The 19,665-nt window shown below is 33.8% G+C and overlaps 2 protein-coding genes across 6 annotated transcripts in view; both read right to left on the bottom strand.

The window, feature by feature from the left end:
- The window catches only part of Il31ra (interleukin 31 receptor A), a 126,273-nt gene extending 125,188 nt beyond the window's left edge, over positions 1-1,085 (bottom strand). For both annotated transcript variants that reach the window (XM_058583125.1, XM_046456347.2), the window contains exon 1: positions 945-1,085. The gene's annotated coding sequence lies outside the window, so the exon portion shown is untranslated. The remainder of the gene's footprint in view (positions 1-944) is intronic.
- A 4,502-nt stretch (positions 1,086-5,587) lies between these two features.
- Positions 5,588-19,665, bottom strand: part of Ddx4 (DEAD-box helicase 4) — a 55,196-nt gene continuing 41,118 nt past the window's right edge. For all 4 annotated transcript variants that reach the window (XM_046456342.1, XM_046456344.1, XM_046456343.1 and 1 more), the window contains 6 exons: positions 19,106-19,272; positions 15,680-15,825; positions 8,122-8,221; positions 6,715-6,985; positions 6,471-6,581; positions 5,588-5,668 (listed from right to left, as the gene is read on the bottom strand). In XM_046456342.1, the coding sequence (XP_046312298.1) occupies positions 5,588-5,668; positions 6,471-6,581; positions 6,715-6,985; positions 8,122-8,221; positions 15,680-15,825; positions 19,106-19,272 (876 nt within the window). The remainder of the gene's footprint in view (positions 5,669-6,470; positions 6,582-6,714; positions 6,986-8,121; positions 8,222-15,679; positions 15,826-19,105; positions 19,273-19,665) is intronic.

Here is a 19,665-nt window from a genome sequence, read left to right as displayed (position 1 = left end):
GTTAAAGTAACTAATGCAAAACCAGAATAAAATCTGAACATCAAAACACAATTTTACCAGCAGTCAGCTATGATATCCTGCATTCTTACATAGGTCTGCTTCTTTAAAAATGTTTTATACGACAGCATGGATTGTGTGACTTCATCAGATGGGAGATTCAGGGAAACATTCAGTTGTCTTCCTTTTACACATAAGCAAACCAAGGCCTAAAGCTGATCACTGACATGCTGGCACCACATGTTTAAAGTCTACTCTGACCAGTTCCTTATTATGAAGCATCATGTTCACCTTATTATACAGCACCCCTGTCCTCCAACACATAAAAGTTCTTGAATTAAAGTGTTTTTATTTCTGTTGAGGATTTTTATTTCTCCAACATGGAAATCAAAAAGAAAAATCAAGTCAAAATAAATATATCCAAGACTTTGGGATAAATTCATGTCTTATGAAGTTTTTGTTGCTGTTGTTGTTGTTCCTGAATAGCGAAAAAGAATCTCACAAAAATAGGAGACTCCAAATCCAGAAAACACTGATGGAGACAAAAATCTTTCAAAGGATTCCACAAAGTAAAGACAGATGCTCTACTAAACATTCAGGTAAAGGTCTAAGGAATTTACCTGAGTCGCCAGCTCCCAAACCCAAGAACAAACCTCCTTTGCTTATTTCAATTTCCAGCAGCCAGTGTTAATGTTCCTACACTCTGAGGTTATCACTCTCTATCCTATCCAACTTGAGATCCCTCGGGACACGATCTCCTGAGAAGGGTTCAATCTACAGTCCCCAAAATCGTTGGGTATCTCTGTTAATGAGTTTCAGAGAGGTTGACAAATCGTTTTATGTTAAACGTGGGACTATAATTTACTTGATCCAAAAACAGTAGGAACTGCAATTCTAAAATGAGAGCCCAGCGAAACAGCTGCGCCTCACCCCACAGCGCCACTCACCTGGATGAAGCCAGCCCGAGTTCCCAGCTGCACAGGCCCCTTCCGGGATGCTGGACTCAGTCCCCTAGAACCCGCCGGGCCAACCTCAACTCTGCCCGGTGAAGGCGCCTGCCGCCAGCCCAGGGAGTGGAAGGACCACCCGGTCCGGGCCGCCCCTGGGCGCCGCCTCCTTGAGCTGGGAACGCGGGCGGGCGGAAGCAGCTTCGCAAGACCGACAACTCTGCGGTGGACCTAGTGGAACGCAGCTTCTAGTCCGCTTAGGCTCGCCTCTTCCCTGGCTGGACCTTCAGGGTATGGCCATGGGAAACGACTCAAGTGCGTTCTGGACTAATATTCACAAAAGAGGTGCACAGGGCATGGCTCAGAGCAGGACGAATGAATCTAAAGCCCGAGAGAAAAGTACTAACAGCCTCAGGCAAGTTGAAGTTTTAATAAGGACTTCCGAAGATATTTCAAAATTGTAAATAGGTACCCTGTTTTCAATACATTTATAAAGCAGTTAAGCAAAAAAATAAAAATAAAAAATAAAATAAAAAGCAGTTAAGCAACGTAAGTTCCATTCTTATACCCGCACTAACTAGTAAGAATGATATGCTTCAGGAGAGCAATTTTCCTATCTATCAAAATTATATGGCCAAAAAAAAGAAAAGAAAAACCTACATTTTAGGGTTTGTTGCAAGTTTCAAAATAAGAGAGAAAGCTTTTCAGTAAGCTTTTTTCTTCTGGTGGCTTTTAAAATTATTTGTCATTATTAGAAATATGGGAATAATTCTGTACAGTCAAGGGCTGCACAAAAACTGAGAATAAATGAAGGATGAAAGTACAAAATTAAGCCACCAAAAATTAAAACAAACCTGGGGAGGGGCAAAAAATCATCAAGGGCTTAGGGTGTAGCTCAACACTAAGAGCTGCTTTTTAGCAAGCACAATTAAATCCCCAACACCACAAAACAATCAGGGTCACAAACAATTAAAAGCTGACTTCGCACAAATAAGGGGACCAATTTGGAGGTACCTATGCAAATAGCATAAATATGAAGTTATGGAAAATGCAAAAGGGTTTAAACTAATACTGCTTATAGAAATGTTATCCATGCTGATTCATATAAAATCAGGAGAACCTCTTGCTCTTTGCACCAAGACCCCAACAAAGTCTGGTGCAGTAGAGTCTGCAGGTTATCCACTCTGAGTGAAATCAGAACCACTACCCCACATAGTGCCCTGCTACATGAACACTACTCCCAAACCCTCATATATGCTTGGTATTCCTCATCTGAGGTGCGGTAGGTACTTTAGGCCTTTTGTGGCTGCAAAGGGTTGGAGGAAGAAAAATTAACCCTTATCAGCCACACCTGAACCTATGCCTGAAATTTTAAATATATAAAAGGATACCAAGGGATGAGCAGACTCTAAGGGATGAGGAAAAAGGCACAAAAATTGACAAATCAAGCAAAATCAAAAACTTTAAAAAAGCAATCCGGATGACTATGACCAAGAAATTCTTTGATTTGTACTGAATTTGAGTAAAGCTAGCCCTGTGTGTGTAACTTACATAAATTATGAAGGCTTAAGATGTCAGATGCCAAATAGTAAAAACATCCATGCTCAATTAAAACAATGATTTCTTAAGCTAGATTCCAAGAATTAAAGAAGTACTAAAGAAGCAGAATATTCACTAATTACTTAACATTTTGGGTGGGACAGCTCTGATATTCAAAATTGCTAAAAATATGAAAAGAGTAAAAATTCTAGCAGAACCTAAGAATAAACAAAGAAAAAATACTTAAAAGATATTATAGGATTAGTTCAGCAGTTCTGAAATCCCAAAAAAGTTCCAAAAAGAGAAAAATTAGGAAAAACTATTTAAGCACAAAGGCCTATTCATGATTATAAAATTGAAGAAAAATATTTATTGTGATCTTTCAAGGAAAATTAACTTTGAGCCTAGAAAGGCAAAAATATTGGAAAAGGCATTTTCCTATGGGGGAAAAATTACAGGGTAAACAAATTATTGCTTAGAGTATGGTCCAAATTTAAAGATTTGACCCTGACCCTTATAATCATTCTCCCTATAGACACAGAGATTGTAAAATCAATAAAAAAAATTATTCGTAAAGAAAAAATTAAGACTTTAATTGTAAAATCCAGTGAACAATAGGTACATAGATACAATGTAAAAACTGGCTACTAAGTTTCAATTTTATAATCAACTTGTAGATATAAGAGAGACTATGGCTATAAAAATGTAAATATAGAGTTACAGATGTGGTATAAAAAGAAAAGCTGGGAGGGAAAAGAGTGTCAAAATATACTTCTGAAGTGAGGTGAGTTTAAATTTTCACCTATCAAACATTAACAGATGTCTAAACAGGACAGATGGAAAAAAAATGTACTTAGGACAAGAAGAAGCCAAGAATGGCTGATTGTGGGAGAGCAATTTGGAAAAGAAGAGGCAGAATAATACTTTTTTCCTGATGGTTTTGCCCTCTTTATTTTTTTTTAGTTTTAGATGGACACAATACCATTTATTTATTTTTATGTGGTGCTGAGGTTCAAACCCAATGCCTCACACATGCTAAGCAAGAACTCTACCACTAAGCTACAACCCCAATCTAAATATTGCTTTTTATTATAAACTTTTATCACATTTTATTTTCTAATCATAGATGTTACTTTGATAATTTTTAAAGAAAGCATTCAAAATTATCCCTAGAAATAAGTAACTGAACATAGGAATATTAACAGTTGGTATGTAATAATGATGGGATTATATATGATCTTCCTTCCACTTTTATGTCTGATTCAGCAATGCTACTTATGGTAATTTGACAAATCAAGCAAAATCAAAAACTTCTAAAAAAGCAAGCAGGATGGCTATGACCAAGAAGCTGTTTGACTAAATGAAACAATAATAATGGAAGAATGGTCTGTAAATGTTCTTTGTATACAATATAAATTAGAAAATTAAGACACAGTAAATGTTTCAAATAACAATGCAAACATGTTTATTTATTTAAGTCTTTCCCAGAAGTGAGATTACAGAGTGAAATATTTCCCAGATTTCTGTTCACTGAAATTCCCTTTGAGTAGTCTGTTCTTTGTGCATTCATCTATCAGTATTCCTAAATGTCCACATATAAAGAATTACACATTAATAACCAACTGTGATCATAGTAATGTTGTTTACTTTTCACTCTTTCTCTACAGGCAATTAATCCCTTTTAATCAAATCTGTTAATTGTTATCTTTGTGATTTCAGTCCACAGAGCTTAACTTGAACCTTTTTCCCGATACAAAGGTTTTTAACTCTATTTTGTAGTCTGAATTTCTTGTAGTTCACATGAAATTTTTAATATGGCACAGGGTAGACATCTAACCAGTTATTCTACACTATCTGCCTGAATACACTTTCTTTTCCATATGTGATGCCTTATTATTAACTAAATTCCTATAACAAGATATACATTGGGAATGTCACTTTGGATTGTGTTTAGATCAATAACACTTAAATCTGATCATTTTGTCTCAATATTTACACCTCACTTGTTTTATATCTTAATGTTTAGGGTTCATTCATTTAACTTATGAAGAACTTATACTCTAGGCATATAAAGTTCAAAATATATAATGGTGAATGAAAAAGAGGGTTCTTTCACTCATTAATTATAAAAATGAATCAAAAATTATGACAAAAGTAAACAGTATTGTGTTTGTTAACTGGGTTTGAGTTCTAAGACTGATTATCATTACATTTGTATATTAATGCATTTTATACATTAATTTGTATAAGCTTTTTTTTTTTTTTTTTTTTTTGAGGGGGTCTCACTATGTTGCCTAGAATGGCTCGAACTCGTGATTCTCCTGCCTCAGCCTCCTTTAGTAGCTGGAATTACAGATGTGCACTACCATGCCCAACTCTTGTAAGGTTTTTTTGTTCACTGCACTGGTTTCACAGATGCAATAAAACAAAATTTCAAAATATAAAAGTTGAGAACTGTGGCATGTAACAAAGAAAAATTTAAAGTGCTATTGGAAAACTTAAGGGAAAATGTGTTTCTCCAAGGAAAGTCTGTATATTATAAAAACAAACATTTGTTATGCCACTGAGTATAGACTTCACATTGCAAACTAACCATTTGCATCACACAGCTGGTCTAAAATCAAAATCACCCAGAAAGGCTTCAGTCTTCCACTTTTTGTTTCATGAAAATCATGTTATCACATTATAGTGACATGCTATTGCTTTAAAGGCTCAAGCAGAAATGAGACTCAATAATTTTTTTTTAAACAGAAGTGCATCATATTCTATTGCTTGTCTTGAAGGAGCAATACACACTATAGTAAGACTTACCGCTTAGACATAAAACATGTCTAAACCCCAAAGAATATATTAGAAATAAGCAAGACATTTAGAATGCTTTAATATTTCCAGTTAACACCATTTGTATCAGTAACTGCAACGCTGTAACTTTAAGCATTTCACACAACTGGTCAATAAGGATTTTTTTAAGGGTGGGAATGAGAACAGAAGGATAGGAAATACAAAAATGTCAGTTTCACACTTCTGTTAAAAATTTAAAAATCAAAACTATTTTCTTCTGTGCATCAAAACCATACCACAGAATTGAAGCATGTTTTTTAGTTTTAATCCCATGACTCATCATCTACTGGATTGGGAGCTTGTGAAGAAGATGAAAACCCTGCTGCATTCAGAGTGCTCTTGGCCTGGTAATTCTTTAAAAAAAGGAAAGAAATATTAAGTTATGACAGTTTTAAAGTTATATTACCCAGACTGAGGGCAGGGACTCAAGATTTCCAGCTTATCTGCCCCAAATTAAAGAATTCATTCACTCTTTTTTTTTTAAATATTAGTTTTTAGTTGCCAATCAATGTTGTTTTATTTATTTATATGTAGTGCTGAGAATAAAACCCATGCTAGGCAAGTGCTCTACCACTGAGCCACAACCCCAGCCCCATTCACTCTTATTGGACAAAAAGGTCTATATTTAACTGTTACAGAAGTCTGAACTGCACAGAATAATTCAACCAGACAATTTTTTAAGTCACTAGGTTTTGGCAAGTGGAAAAACTTCCTGTGTTACACTTTAACAAATCAACAAATATTTAATTTGTATGTTCATATTTTTTGTATACAGGTAAGCTGCATAAAAACTGACCTATCAGAAAGGCATGCAGCCTCATGGCTCCAGCATTTTTTCTTAATAATGTACTCAAAATTCTGAAATTAAAGAATTCTGTAGAAAGTTCAGGAAATCCCAAATTACAATTTAAAATGTCAGCAAACTTCGGAATGGAGGAAATTAGAATTTTAACTGAGAAAGTTAATTCTTCACCTTTAAAACCCAAAATATGTATGTACATAAACTTTTAAAGAAACAAAGTTGCTGCCACTTAGGCATGAAAATAATGGTTTAGATCAATTACTGATTATATTCACTTAATAATAGCAAGCATATTTTCAAAGAGCAACTATAAGCCAATTTCTGAATTATTCCCTTTAACTAACCTTTCTAGTATCAACTGATGCAAATACATTTCCTCTTGTACTACCACTGAAGCCAGGAACATATGTACTAAAGGCAATTTCTTCCAACCATGCAGGTACATCCTGTTGAGCCTTTAAAAAAAATATTACATGCAACATAAAGTCTCAAAGATTGGTGAAGTCTACTTTTTTGTACATATGCATAAAATATCTCAAAAATAAAATAAGAACATTTTCCATTCAGTTTTATAATTTTAAAACTTACATCTGACAGTACTTTCACTAGAGGCTGTGCTAAATGATTATCTGACTCAGGATCAAAAAAAGAAATAGCTCTGCCAGTATTCCCACAACGCCCAGTGCGCCCAATTCGATGAACATATTCATCAATGGTAGAAGGAAGATCAAAATTGATAACATGTTGAACATTTTCAATATCAAGCCCTCTGGCAGCTACTGAAGTAGCAACAAGAACAGGGCACTTTCCACAGCGAAAATCTCCAAGAGCTTGCTCTCTCTCTCTCTGTTCCCGATCACTTGAAAGAAAAGGAAGCTTGTATTAGTACAGCTTTTAAGAAAATAAAATTCAACATATAATTTTTAAAAAATAATTAAAATGCCAGCATTTAATGTATTCTTCCTACATAGGAAGGTATTATACTAATTCCTTTCAATCCACCAATTTTATTTTCTCCTCACAATAATACCTTGAATTGGAACAATTATTCCATTTGCTGATGGGGGTAACAGCTAATACACAGGGCCAGAATACAAGCTCAAGTATGACAAAAGTCAAATCATACCTAGTAATAATCTCTATGCTTTCTAGTTCTGCTAAAAATTGATACAACTACTTGGTTAGAATGCTTGCTCAATAAACTAAAAAATTAAACTATAATTTCAGATTTGTACATATTCAGTGATTAATACTTTAGATCTATTAGTAAAACATCAATAAGGTTGTGGTGATATGACTTTTTTTTTTTTATGGTACTAGGGATTGATGGTACTAGGCCTCCCACATCCTCACCAAGTGCTTACCACTCAGTGAATTCTATCCCCAGCCCATGATATGACATTTTTAAGCACTCCAATTAAAACAAAAGAAAACCTGAAACCAGAAAGATTTAGCAAAGGAAAAATGTAGACATAAGACCAAGAGATCTTTAAATGAAATCTCTTGAGAAGTTCTCACTCCTCATGATGAGGAACCTAAGGCAGACCTTTTACCTGCTCATTCCCACCAGTTAGTTCCTAAGAAAACTAAGAATGGAGATGAAGAAGAATAATTTAGCCCTCTTGGGTATACCACACTTTCCTGTGCACCGAGGGGAAATAAATGGGGGATAACAGTGTATATCTTAAGACAATTCTGAATTCCAAACCTATTAATTCCAATTACGTCGTCTTAGTTTGAGTCTTGCATCACTTGACAATGGGGACATATTCCAAGAATGTGTCATTAGGCTATTTTGGCGTTATACAAACATCATAAAGCGCACTTACACAAACTAAGATGACGACAATACCACAAGGCAATATAATCTTAAGGAACCACTGTCACACGTGCAGTCTGTCATAGACCAAACTATTGTTGTATGACCCATGCCTGCATATATACTAATTTGCTCAAACAGAAGTGCATCTCCTCCTAGGAAATCATATTACTCACCCATGAATACTTGTAGTTGATATTTTTTCTTGACAAAGAAAAGTTGCAATAAAATCTGCTTTCTTCTTGGTTTCAACAAAAACCATAGTTCTTTCATCACCTATAAAAATAACAAAATTATTAACATTCAAACTACAAAATTAAAAACAAGAAAAAAAGGTGCATGTTTGAACAGGAAACTTTTGTTTCATCAACCCAAAGTACCAGCACCCAGAGCCAGGTCTGGTACTTGAGAGGAGTCAAATGTTTCTTGAATGGATGAATGTCAAAAAGACAAGTTCTCCCAGTTTAGGGATTTAAAAAATTACCTTGCCTTTTCCCAGGCCAACTCAGGAAATACAGATTTAGGGACTAATAACTTACTGCCAACTTCTAGTAGTTTCAAATTTGCCTCTGTCCATTTTCCCAAAATATCTCATATATTTAAAAAGTTAAATGACAGTCTTTCCCCAGATCTTAACTCATTAATAAATATTTACTTGTTAGCTTAAAGTATTTAACTGATAGAAATTCAAGTATGGGGCAGATTTTCCACATAGTCAATATCCCTATATGTTGAGAAGATGGTAATTAATACCTTTAATGGAAGGAAGAATTTATTGTTGCTCATACCCTCTCCCTCTCATTTCCCCCATCAGCTCACTGCATTCACTCATTTATTCAACAGTTAGTGCCAATTAGATGCTTATCACTATTCTAAGTGTTAGTAATACAGAAATAAAGCTCCTGCTCTTACTAGGGGGAGGCAAAACATGTTAAATCTTGAAAAGAATCACCAGAATCAAGATGCAGAGATTACTTCAGATAGAGTTATTAGGTGATATCTGAGTAAAGACATAAAGATTGGTGAACTATGCAAATACCTGAGGAAAGAGCATTACATGGTAGAGGGGAGAACAGGTATAAAAGGCTCTGAAATAGTGTTCTCAGGCTCAAAACAAAAGAGACCCTCATATGGCCTGCCCATTCTAGGCAAAGGCAATGAGACAGAAGTATGCCTAGTATATGTAAGGAATACTAATGGACAAAACGTGGCTTAGGGTGCCCAAAGGAAACTAGGAGATAACCTCAAGAGAGGTAATGGAGGCCATCATACAAGGGCCTTGAAGGCCAATGAAAGAACATTTTTACTCTGAGAAAGGAAGCCGCTGGGTTTTGAGCAGAAGTAACACTTTTAACTGAGAAGTTAATGGGTTCTAGATATATTTTGACAGTAGAACCAACAGGATTTTGATAACAGATTAGATGTGTAATTAAAGAAATAAATCAAGATAAGGATGTTGATTCATTATGGGGTTGGGGTGTAAGGAGCATGGGAGGATTAGACAAACTCTAGATAGGGCAAAGGGGTGGGAGTGGAAGGGGGGACTCAGGGGTAGGAAAGATAGTGGAATGAGATGCACATCATTATCCTAAGTACGTGTATGAAGACACAAATGGTATGACTCTACTTTGTATACAACTAGAGATATGAAAATTTGTGCTCTACACATGTAATATGAATTGTAATGTATTCTGCTGTCACATAACAAATAAGAATAAAAAATAATAATTTAAAAAATAGAAAAAAAAAGATAAATCAAGGATGATTCCAAGAATTTGTGCCTGAACAACTGGAAGAATGGAACTAACATTTAAGTGATGTGACAAGAGTGCAAGTTATTTAAAAAAAAAAAAAAAAGGTTTGGAGGCTAATACTCAGATACCTATTAAACAACCAAGCAGACAAATGAAAAAGGCAACTTGTTCCCACAGTAGTAAGTTAAATCTTTGAGACACAGTTATTTTATATTTGTTTAACATTTTTATGTTTTATCAAAAATTATCTTTCAATAGTTTTGGAGGTCATCCCACAAGATGCTTAGTGCCAAACCAATTCACATGACAGAGCCAGGTACATATAGCACTGGTATGCACCCTAATACCTGGTTATCATCTTTCTTGCTTCCCACTGTCAATCTCAAATGGCAATAAATAAAATAAATAAAACTCTGATGACTCCATTTCTCTAGTTTTTTCCTCTCTACTAATTTTGTATTTGTTCTAGTTTAGACAATAAGCTATTTTCCATTAGTGGCAGCAATGATTACATAGTTTTATGAGACCATCTGGTGATCTCTAACTATTTTCTGTGAGGTGAAAAATACAGAAGACCCATTTTGTAAGTCTACTTCTTTAGTTGTCTATTGTGAGGTATAGCAATTAAAAATCTAAAAATTATTCTCACTTTGGCAAGCTAGATTATAATTTTTTTGTATTTCTATGTTAATTCTTGACATATGACTGAAGTAGTAAAACTAAAGCTATAAGTACTTTATGTATTTGTAATTCAAAAGGGCTTTATATCACTTTGAAATCATCTCAATATCCTATAATAGTATTAATAACTTAAGTAATAAATTATAAAGTCTCAAAGAAGCTCCATTTTGATTGGTTTATAGATATGAATGAAATAAAAAAAATGTTACCAGAAAATAAAGAATATTAATATTCCCAGAAAATAAAGAACTTGTAATACACTAATTGTATTAAACTTTTGAAAAAAACTTATTATGGAAAATATTAGATATTTAAACACTATATATACATATACATATATACATACATACATACACACACACACACACACACTTTTTTGGAGGGGGGCAGTGCTTGGAATTGAACCCACGGCCTTAGCATGATAGACAAGTGCTCTACCACCAAGCCATATCCCTAGTCCTAAATCAAAAAACATTAAAGAATACACGTTGACATAACCCTTTAATAAATAAGACTATTTTAATAACTTGGGTTTTAAAAAACACTATTTTTTTCCTCCTGTTAAACCATATTAAGTATCAAACAAACATCTTACTCTATTTGAATTTGATTTTCCTTTCATATACAGGTCTACCAGTCAAACTAAAATTACTCCTCCATAATGTTTAGAAATATAAACATGTAAGTTGGGTACAGTGGTGCCTCTAATACCAGCTACTCAGGAAGCTAACACAAAAGGATCACAAGTTTGAGGTCAGCCTGGGAAACTTAGAGAGACCTTGTCTCAAAATTTTTAAAAAGGCTGAGGTAGAACACCACTGGGTTTAATTTCCAGTATCATCCACCCCCCAAAAAGAAGCCTAAACATGTAAATTTGCATTCAATATTCAACAGTATTTACATTTTGAAAAACATCATTTTGAAGATGATTTTCAAAATTTTGAGGTAACTTAAGAGACATGCTTACATATGACATCTGATATCTCTCAATATTGCACCCTGTCCCCAGGTAAAATAGATAATATTTTGGTTAAAAATATAAGTGGTCAGAGCTGTACTAGAAATAATAGTGACAGAAAAATATAAACTGTGTGCTTTTTTTTTTTTTTTTTTTTTTTTTTTTTTTACGGGGAGGAAAAAGTGTTTTTCCTAAGACTGGGGTTATGGGTTCAGCGGTAGAGCGCTTGCCTAGCACATGTGAAGCCCTGGGTTCGATCCTTAGCACCACATACAAATAAATAAATAAAATAAAGGTATTGTGTCCAACTACAACTAAAAAATATTTTTTATAAGTGTTTTTCCTAAAGTGGTAACTATCAAACATTTTGGTCTATGTCTCCATGTTTAATGTTTAACTCATAAAACATTCTTGAGAATCCCAAAGAGTTTTTATTATATGAGTTACAATGCTTGGTATTTACCATATTAAAAATAAAATCCAAGGAAAAGTTTAAATATTTATTTGAACACACTGAATGTTAAATAATTTTTAGTATAACTATGAAAATTATTTTTATCTTGCAGACCCCTTTAAAGGATCTTAGGAAACCTAGGGAAGACTTGCTTTGTTCTAAAGTGTTACATTCTAGAATACTAAAAAGTACAATAAAAGAGAAAATTTGGAAACTGAATTTTATTTGTTTTGATTTATAATACTTGAGTCTAAAAAGAGCTATGAAATGATAAAAATTTAGCAAAATTCATTCAATTTGGATGGAATTACTTCTTTGATTTATTGTTTATCCCCTTATAATATGAAAGGTTATTCTTTATTTTCCTTGTAATCAGCCTAGACAGTAGAGATTGTTGACTTTATTATGTCTTTTGATTAAAGAGAGGAAAAGACCCCTACTTATGAAATAGTTCGGGTTCTTTACAACCATGTTGTTAACGTCTATGTATATTTCTAAATGCCTTATTGTCATTTCAATTAAACTGGTAGCCAAAAATTGTTTCTCAAACACCCATGGATCCTACACTAATTGAATGTTCAACTCTTCTCTGAAAACTCTTTTTTAAGAGCAGAATGTAAATTTATAAAAAATAAATCTACCTTTAAAATTTCTGAAAGCCCATGCAAAAGACTTATTATTTCACCTTATAAAAGAAGGAGTGCTTGAAATAATTATACATCTGATACATTACTATTGTATGAGTTGTGTGATAAGAGTTGCCAAATCAGAAGAGACACAAAGCTTCTCTAAAGAGTATAAGTAAAATGTTTATTTCAAAAGTATATACTTCACAGGAATTCCCTAGAAATTTGTAAATTCCCTCACTGTCCTTAATATGTTTTTAACCTTCAGAAGAAATCACTCATCAAAACTCTTAGCAAATAATTCTATGAAGTTTTCCTATATTTGTTAAGAGTCCTGATACAACAATACAGTAATGACATTCACAATTTCACTTATTATTCAAAATATTTATTTATCTACAAACTTCTTTCCTAATTTGAATTTATCATCTTCTAGGCCAATGTTCTCAACTAGGAATGTAGATTAGGCTTACACATGGAATTTTGAGAAAACAAATGTCTGAACCCTACAGTTAACTGAATCTATTCTGGTCATAAAAATTATGTCTAATCATTTTCATTAATGATTTTTTGCAGTATTGCACAATAAACTTGAGGCCTTGCACATGCTAGGCAGAGCTCTAGTACTCTACCACTGAGCCATCTTCCAGCCTGATTTACTTCTTTGAAAATACACTTAATCATCATCATCAGAGACATTTTGTCTAAGTTTTTAGAAATGCTTTATTATCTTTATTTTGCATTTTATATAAAAAAACAAATTAATCATTTGCTTTTTTTTGTACTAGGGATTGAACCACCAGGGTTGCTTAGCCACTGAGCCATATCCCCAGCCCTTTTTTGTATTTTATTTAGAAACAGGGTCTCACCGAGTTGCTTAAGACCTCACTAAGTTGCTGAGGCTGGCTTTGAACTCAAAATCCTCCTGCCTCAGCCTCTGGAGCCACTGGGATTACAGATATGTGTCACTGCACCAGGCTTTAGTTGCATTATTCTTATTAAGAACCCACAACAGAATTTCCATATTTAACAATTCTCAGCCACAAATTACCAGTCATTAAAAGTCTGTCGTCCATGGTTTTTGCTTTGTCTTGATGCTTGCCCAGAGATGGTGCTATAAGCTACAGATTAGACCCTGGATCTTAAAGGTCTCCAAGCCTTGTTAAAAAGGACTGTACCCTTCAAATTACTGATATTTTAAAGAATAGTGTCTTATGTAGAAGATTCTAAATTAACACTGCTTTGACAATTTTCAGGCCATATCACTGGACTAAATAAGGTTTCTAGCAGTAAAGGAATCATGAAAGTACATTTCTAACAGTCAATGGAACAGAATTACATAAGGACTGAATGAGTTTAATAAAGGAAATCTTACTGAAGTCATTTGTTTGAAATACTATTAATATTATTTTAATGTTTTGTTTTCTTGATAAATCCAGAAGTCTTTTTTTCTTAAGCTAGCTGTATCACACAGCAATTTAGTAGACTCAGCTTTTGTAAACTAAAATGAAACATTTTAAAACAGTATCTGATCTCACTTTTGATCAATACTCTACCCAACTCAAATTCATAAACTCTTACTAAGCTTCCTTACTTTTCAGTTTCCTCATCCCTAAAATGGGGATAATGACAAAACCTACCTCATAAAGTCATTCTGAAAATTAATGAGTTCACACATGTAAAACAATCAGAACATGGTTCACAGCTATAATTTTTATTTTTATGTGCTGTTATAGTTTGGATCTGGATTGACCCCCAAACCAATGCAGCATCAGAGATGGAGTTTTTGAGAAACTGGATCATGATGGCTCTGCTTTCATCAATAGATTAATCCACTGATGGGATTCATAACTAAACAGCTACTAAGACATAGCAGAAACTGAAGGAGGCTGGACTTATTTGAAAGGAGTGGACCTTGGGGACTATATCTTGTCCCTTGTCCCTTTTTCTCTCTGCTTCTTAGCTGCCATAAAATAAACAGTTTTGTTTCACCATGCCCTTCCACCATGATATTCTGCCTCACCATAGGCCCAGAAGCAAAGGAACCAGCTGACTACAGACTGAAACATCTGAAACTGTGAAGCAAAATAAATCTTCACTTCTTTAAATTGATTTCCTCTAGTTGTGACAGAAAGCTGACTAACACCCACACTTTTAGTATATACTATGAAACACTTCATGAATTCATTCACTCATACGCAAGTATTTGGTTTAGGAAGTTTTTTTTTCTTCTTTTTCTTTCTTTTCTTTTTTCTTTTTTTTAAAATAAAAGTCTCCTAGTCATCTGAAGACAAGTAGCCTTAAATGCTTTCAAAATGACCTTTCCTTTTTTTTTTCTTTATGCTCTTTATTAGAACTGATTTCAGGGACTGGAGTTGTAGCTCAGTGGTAGAGTGCTTGACTAGCACAGGTGAGGCACTAGGTTTGATCCTCAGCATCACATAAAAATAAAATAAATAAAGGTATTGTGTCCATCTACAAAAAAAAAAAACTGACTTCCTGCTTTCTCATCAATCCTACTCAAAATTAACTGAAAAGAGAAGAAAAGAAGATAAGTTATATAAATAAAAATATACTGACATGCAAACTGAAACAGCATTACCAAAATGGGGGATTGTGAATGGGGGTAAAAAGTACAGAACATAAGTAGACTGCCTTCTAGCCTGTGAGGTGGTAACACGAAGATACCAAAATGACCACATGGGAAATTATTTCCAGTCTCAAATCCTTCTCAAACCAAAAAACTACACTCTTTGAAACTGAAAATATTTTGGCAAGGGGGATAGAGAAAAATATTTCTCATAGGTATTGCAAAGGATAGAACTACATCTCAAGCCCCTTCACCTTTGAATTTCTTTGAATCTATGAATATTGGAGGCCCTAGGAAATGAGAACCAGAACCACAAAAACAGAGGAGTTTGTTTTTGATGGAGTAACAGAGTGACATAAGAATGTGTTACTATACTAGGCCATTCTAGTTTTCTAAGTCAAATATACATACTTTTTTCTTATGTAATAGTTTTTAGTAAAATACTATTCAACTAAATTTCGAACCCTTCCTATATTAAACCTCTAGAGAAAAAAGGACTATATTTTGATGTAATTTACACAGAAAACTGAATCATAAAATCTTTTACAAAAGAGTTTTAGAGGAAGAGGAAATATACTTACTAGAAGTTATGCCAAACATTATAATGATTTTTAAAAATTAGTCATTTTTTAAAAATTAATATCATAACAAAAAATATCAACGTAAGATACCTATGTTTTGTAGAATTTCGACAAGTTTTTCTCTTTTTGAGTACTGGCCAACTTGGAGAATGGTCTGCTGAACATCTCTACATGCTCCACCCACTTGTCCAACAGCAACAAACAAATAATTCGACTTTAAAAACTCCCCAGCCAACCTTGAAAGACAAAAGATTATTCCTTAGCTTACTTATATTCCTCCATTCATGCTCATATTTGCTGAAGTCCTGAAAGTGTTACTTCCATATTTACTAAATAGCAGATGATAACAGTGATAAGGTGGCTTTTTATGTCATCCAAGTACTATTTTCAAAGATCAGGACACAATGTTAAGATTTTGCAAAAATACATAATTACTAGCAAATAAGTTTGTATCAAATTATGGATACAATAATTTCCAATGGATTTGTAAGTAGTCCATATAAAACTACATAAAATGTGTACAGAAAAATTAAAAGTGAGAACTAAAACATACTTTAACAAGCAGAAATTTTATAATTGAAAACTGAAAATTAAAAATGTTAGATTAAGATAGTCTTCCCTTGTTATTTCTTATGTACATCATTGCTAGGAATTGTTTTCTGATAATATTACCTGTTAAACTACTCTGCTTCAAATAAATGAGTATGAGCAAACCAGATCACAGATCAGTGCTTTTTATGTTACTACACACACACACACACACACACACACACACAGAAAATGATAAAATTTGTATTGCACAGTTGAGCAGGAAAAAAAAATATGATGAGGTAAGAGGCATAGGGGCTGGGCAGGACTAGACTGTGAGCCTGCTCCAAAGATTGAGCAGATCAATATCCTGACACACAGTAATTCACTATTAACAGAAAACTGAGGTCTGTTTTGAATCATCCATACATATGGCTGGTATAGGGGCACTGCCAATTAGAAAACTTGAGTTTTTAGAAATAAATGGGAAAGCCCAAGTTTATCTTCAGTTCTCTTCTCTTCTATATAGAAGTTCCTTACTTTCTAGATGTCTCCTAGAATGCCATGAATATAGCTCAAACTCAGCATATCCGGAATCTTAATAAACCATTGCCTCTTCTTTCTTCTTACCTGCTCTCTTACCACAAAAGCAAAACTTCTTTTTGATGTGCCTCCTTTAAGAGTCAAGCACCACTCTCATGCAGGCACAAAACCTTAAAAACCATTTGAAATTCTTTGTCCATAATTCTTTCATTTACTAAAACATTTACTGAGTGCCCTACAGCAGGTATACATAGTAGAAAGTATTAAGAACACACAGATGAATATAATGATGTTTGTCTCTAAGGTGATGGCATCAAGTAGAATAAATGTATTAAAAATCATTATAATTCAACATTAGAATAGTTAACATTTACTGAACACTCAATTAATTTCAAGAAATGTATACAAAGTGTTTTTCACAAGATGTACTGGCAGGAAATGAATGAAGCAAGCACTATTTAGAAGACTCATTAAAAAGTCTTTGAAACTTGACCTAATGAAGCAGTAAGCAAGAATGTGGAACTGAGAAAGACCTAAATTAAGGTGGGAAATAAAAAGGAAACTAACAGACTTGAACAATTTTAGAGAACTATCAAGTGAATATTTTGAAGGACAGAGTTAAAAGAAGGTGAGGAGGAAATTACCATAATTTAAAGGATTAGGGCTTCAAAGGATCAAGATGCCATCAATCCCAATAAAGAAAACTGGAAAGATGGAGTTGAAGAAAAAAATAGGTTCAACTTTGAACATCAACACGAGTTAACTAGCAATTCATGTGAGAGAAAAATCACTTTCAAAGAGTTAAATCTTAAAGTCTGGAGCTCAGAATAGAGATCATGGATACTGGGAATAGCTCTTGAGAGTTACAGTTAGAAGTAGAAGCCAAGAGAATGGATACTACAAGGGTTCAGAGAATATTCAAATGAGAAAAAGATCTTAGGCAGAATAATGGGGAACCAGTAACATTTAAGAAAAGACAGTAAAGTAATGGAAGACTCAGAAAACAAAGAATATAGAAAACTCAAAGTCAAGGAATCTTATGTTTATCAGGGATAATAATCAAATATGGCTCATAAAATATCAACAAGTAGTACACATTAGTCATTGTGGGTAGCCAATAACCTAATACTTTCCTATTTTACAGGAAATTTAAAAAGCAGCAGCAGGAATATTATCTGGTAATTAGGTAGACAACAATCTACTTAATATTATAAGCTGATGGTAGGAATCAGATACCCTATTTCAGATGTAAGATACAATTCCATCATTAAGAAATTATTTTATGTGTCACTAAGAAACAAAATCCTGCCAACTGACCCAGAGCTTTATGATTTAGATTTTTTAAGCTTTCTAATTTTACACGCAGATTTTTTTTATCATGTGATAAGTAAAACAAATAGTTAAGCATGACTATCCAAAGGCTTGAGGAGTGTTTGATACACTAGCATGGGATCCCATATAACATTCTCTCAGATCAGATGGCCAACTTTACAGGAAAGAAGAAGCAGGCCTATAACATTAGGATCCACAGGTCATATTATATGCTGCACCACCTAGAAGCTGCCAGGCTGAGAAAACATTGAAATTATCTAGAAAGAACAGCTCACTGGTGATCTTGAAAGAATTTTTTTTTTTTAAGAGAGGGCATCATCCAATAGGACACAGTAACCTCTGAACCAAAGATCTTCATGTGGCTTGAGTCTAGGAACCAAGTTATGCAAGCAAGATCTATCATCATTCCCACAATGATCCACGTAAGAAATCTGTGCTTTCCATCCTTCTTTCTTTTTTTTTTTTCCTATCCCCCCTAATCAAGGTTCTGCAGGAATACAGCTCTTGGTTCCCAAAGAGAATAGTTCCTAGAGAAAACAACAAGGGTCCTCCTGCTTTTGCCTGGATACTTCAGGTTCCCTGTGCCAAGCAAGAGACGAACTCGTAGCTGGTAAGAAGAGTTGCCATCCTAGCAGGAATGTGTCACCCTAATCTCTGAAGTCATCAGACCACATGGTATATAGCATAATTCTCAAACACTATCAATAACTCATGTCTGAAATGTCCAAAGGCCCAATTCCATTTAGATTGAAAATAAAGTACAATAAGAATAACTTCATTTACTAAGAACTCATTAAATCCTATCTAGGTGCTATGCAGTAGCAGCAGCAACAATATCACACACACACACTCTCTCACACACACACCCCCCATACATTCAATAGAATATGATTCTAAAGCAAAATCAGGAATAAAGGTAAGTAACAATGAAAAAAATGTAGGAAACTTTCTAGGAATACATTTACTTTTTAAACTACCTGTGTAAAATCTTAAAGACAAATCTCTAAAAATGGTATTCACATTGCTTCTATTTCCATAGGATATCTGTGTATATACAAATTCTTTAAAGAATCTGTAAAGTAATGGAAGACTCAGAAAACAAAAAAAACTTACCTTTGAATTTCTTCTGGAAAAGTTGCACTAAATAAAAGGGTTTGACGTTGTTCCTTTGATGGCATTCCTGGGCAAGAAATTAACTTCTTCATTTCTGGTCCAAAACCCATATCCAACATGCGATCAGCTTCATCCAAAACTAAATACTTGACTTGTTTGAGGCCAATCTTTAAGGATATTTTCAAGGGTAAGAACAGAAAATTCATAGTAGTTTATATTAAACCAAAACATCTCTATCAATAAGAGGACTTTCTACAATTACTTGAAAGTTCTATTATCTGTATTAACATGTTAGCCACTAGCTATATATAGCTATTAAGCAACTGAAACATGACTATTGTGACTGCAAGACTGAATTTTAATCATTTAAAAATGCAAATAGTCAAATGTGGCTTAATGATTACTTGTACTGGACAGCACAGATGTAGACCGAATTATCTAATAAAGACTCCTTAATGTAATAAAAGTCTAACACAACATATATAAATATCTTCTAACTGCCAATCTTTTTCTAATTCCTTTAAAATCTTTAATAAATTCTCCCTTCTCTAATCACTCAG

Source organism: Marmota monax, unplaced genomic scaffold (genome assembly GCF_021218885.2).
Source record: "Marmota monax isolate L192 unplaced genomic scaffold, Marmota_monax_Labrador192_F-V1.1 WCK01_AAM20220418_F8-fsc00037, whole genome shotgun sequence".
Taxonomy (NCBI): Eukaryota; Metazoa; Chordata; class Mammalia; order Rodentia; family Sciuridae; genus Marmota; species Marmota monax.
The sequence above is the reverse complement of the archived record's forward strand: the minus strand, read 5'-3'. Positions and strand labels throughout refer to the sequence as shown.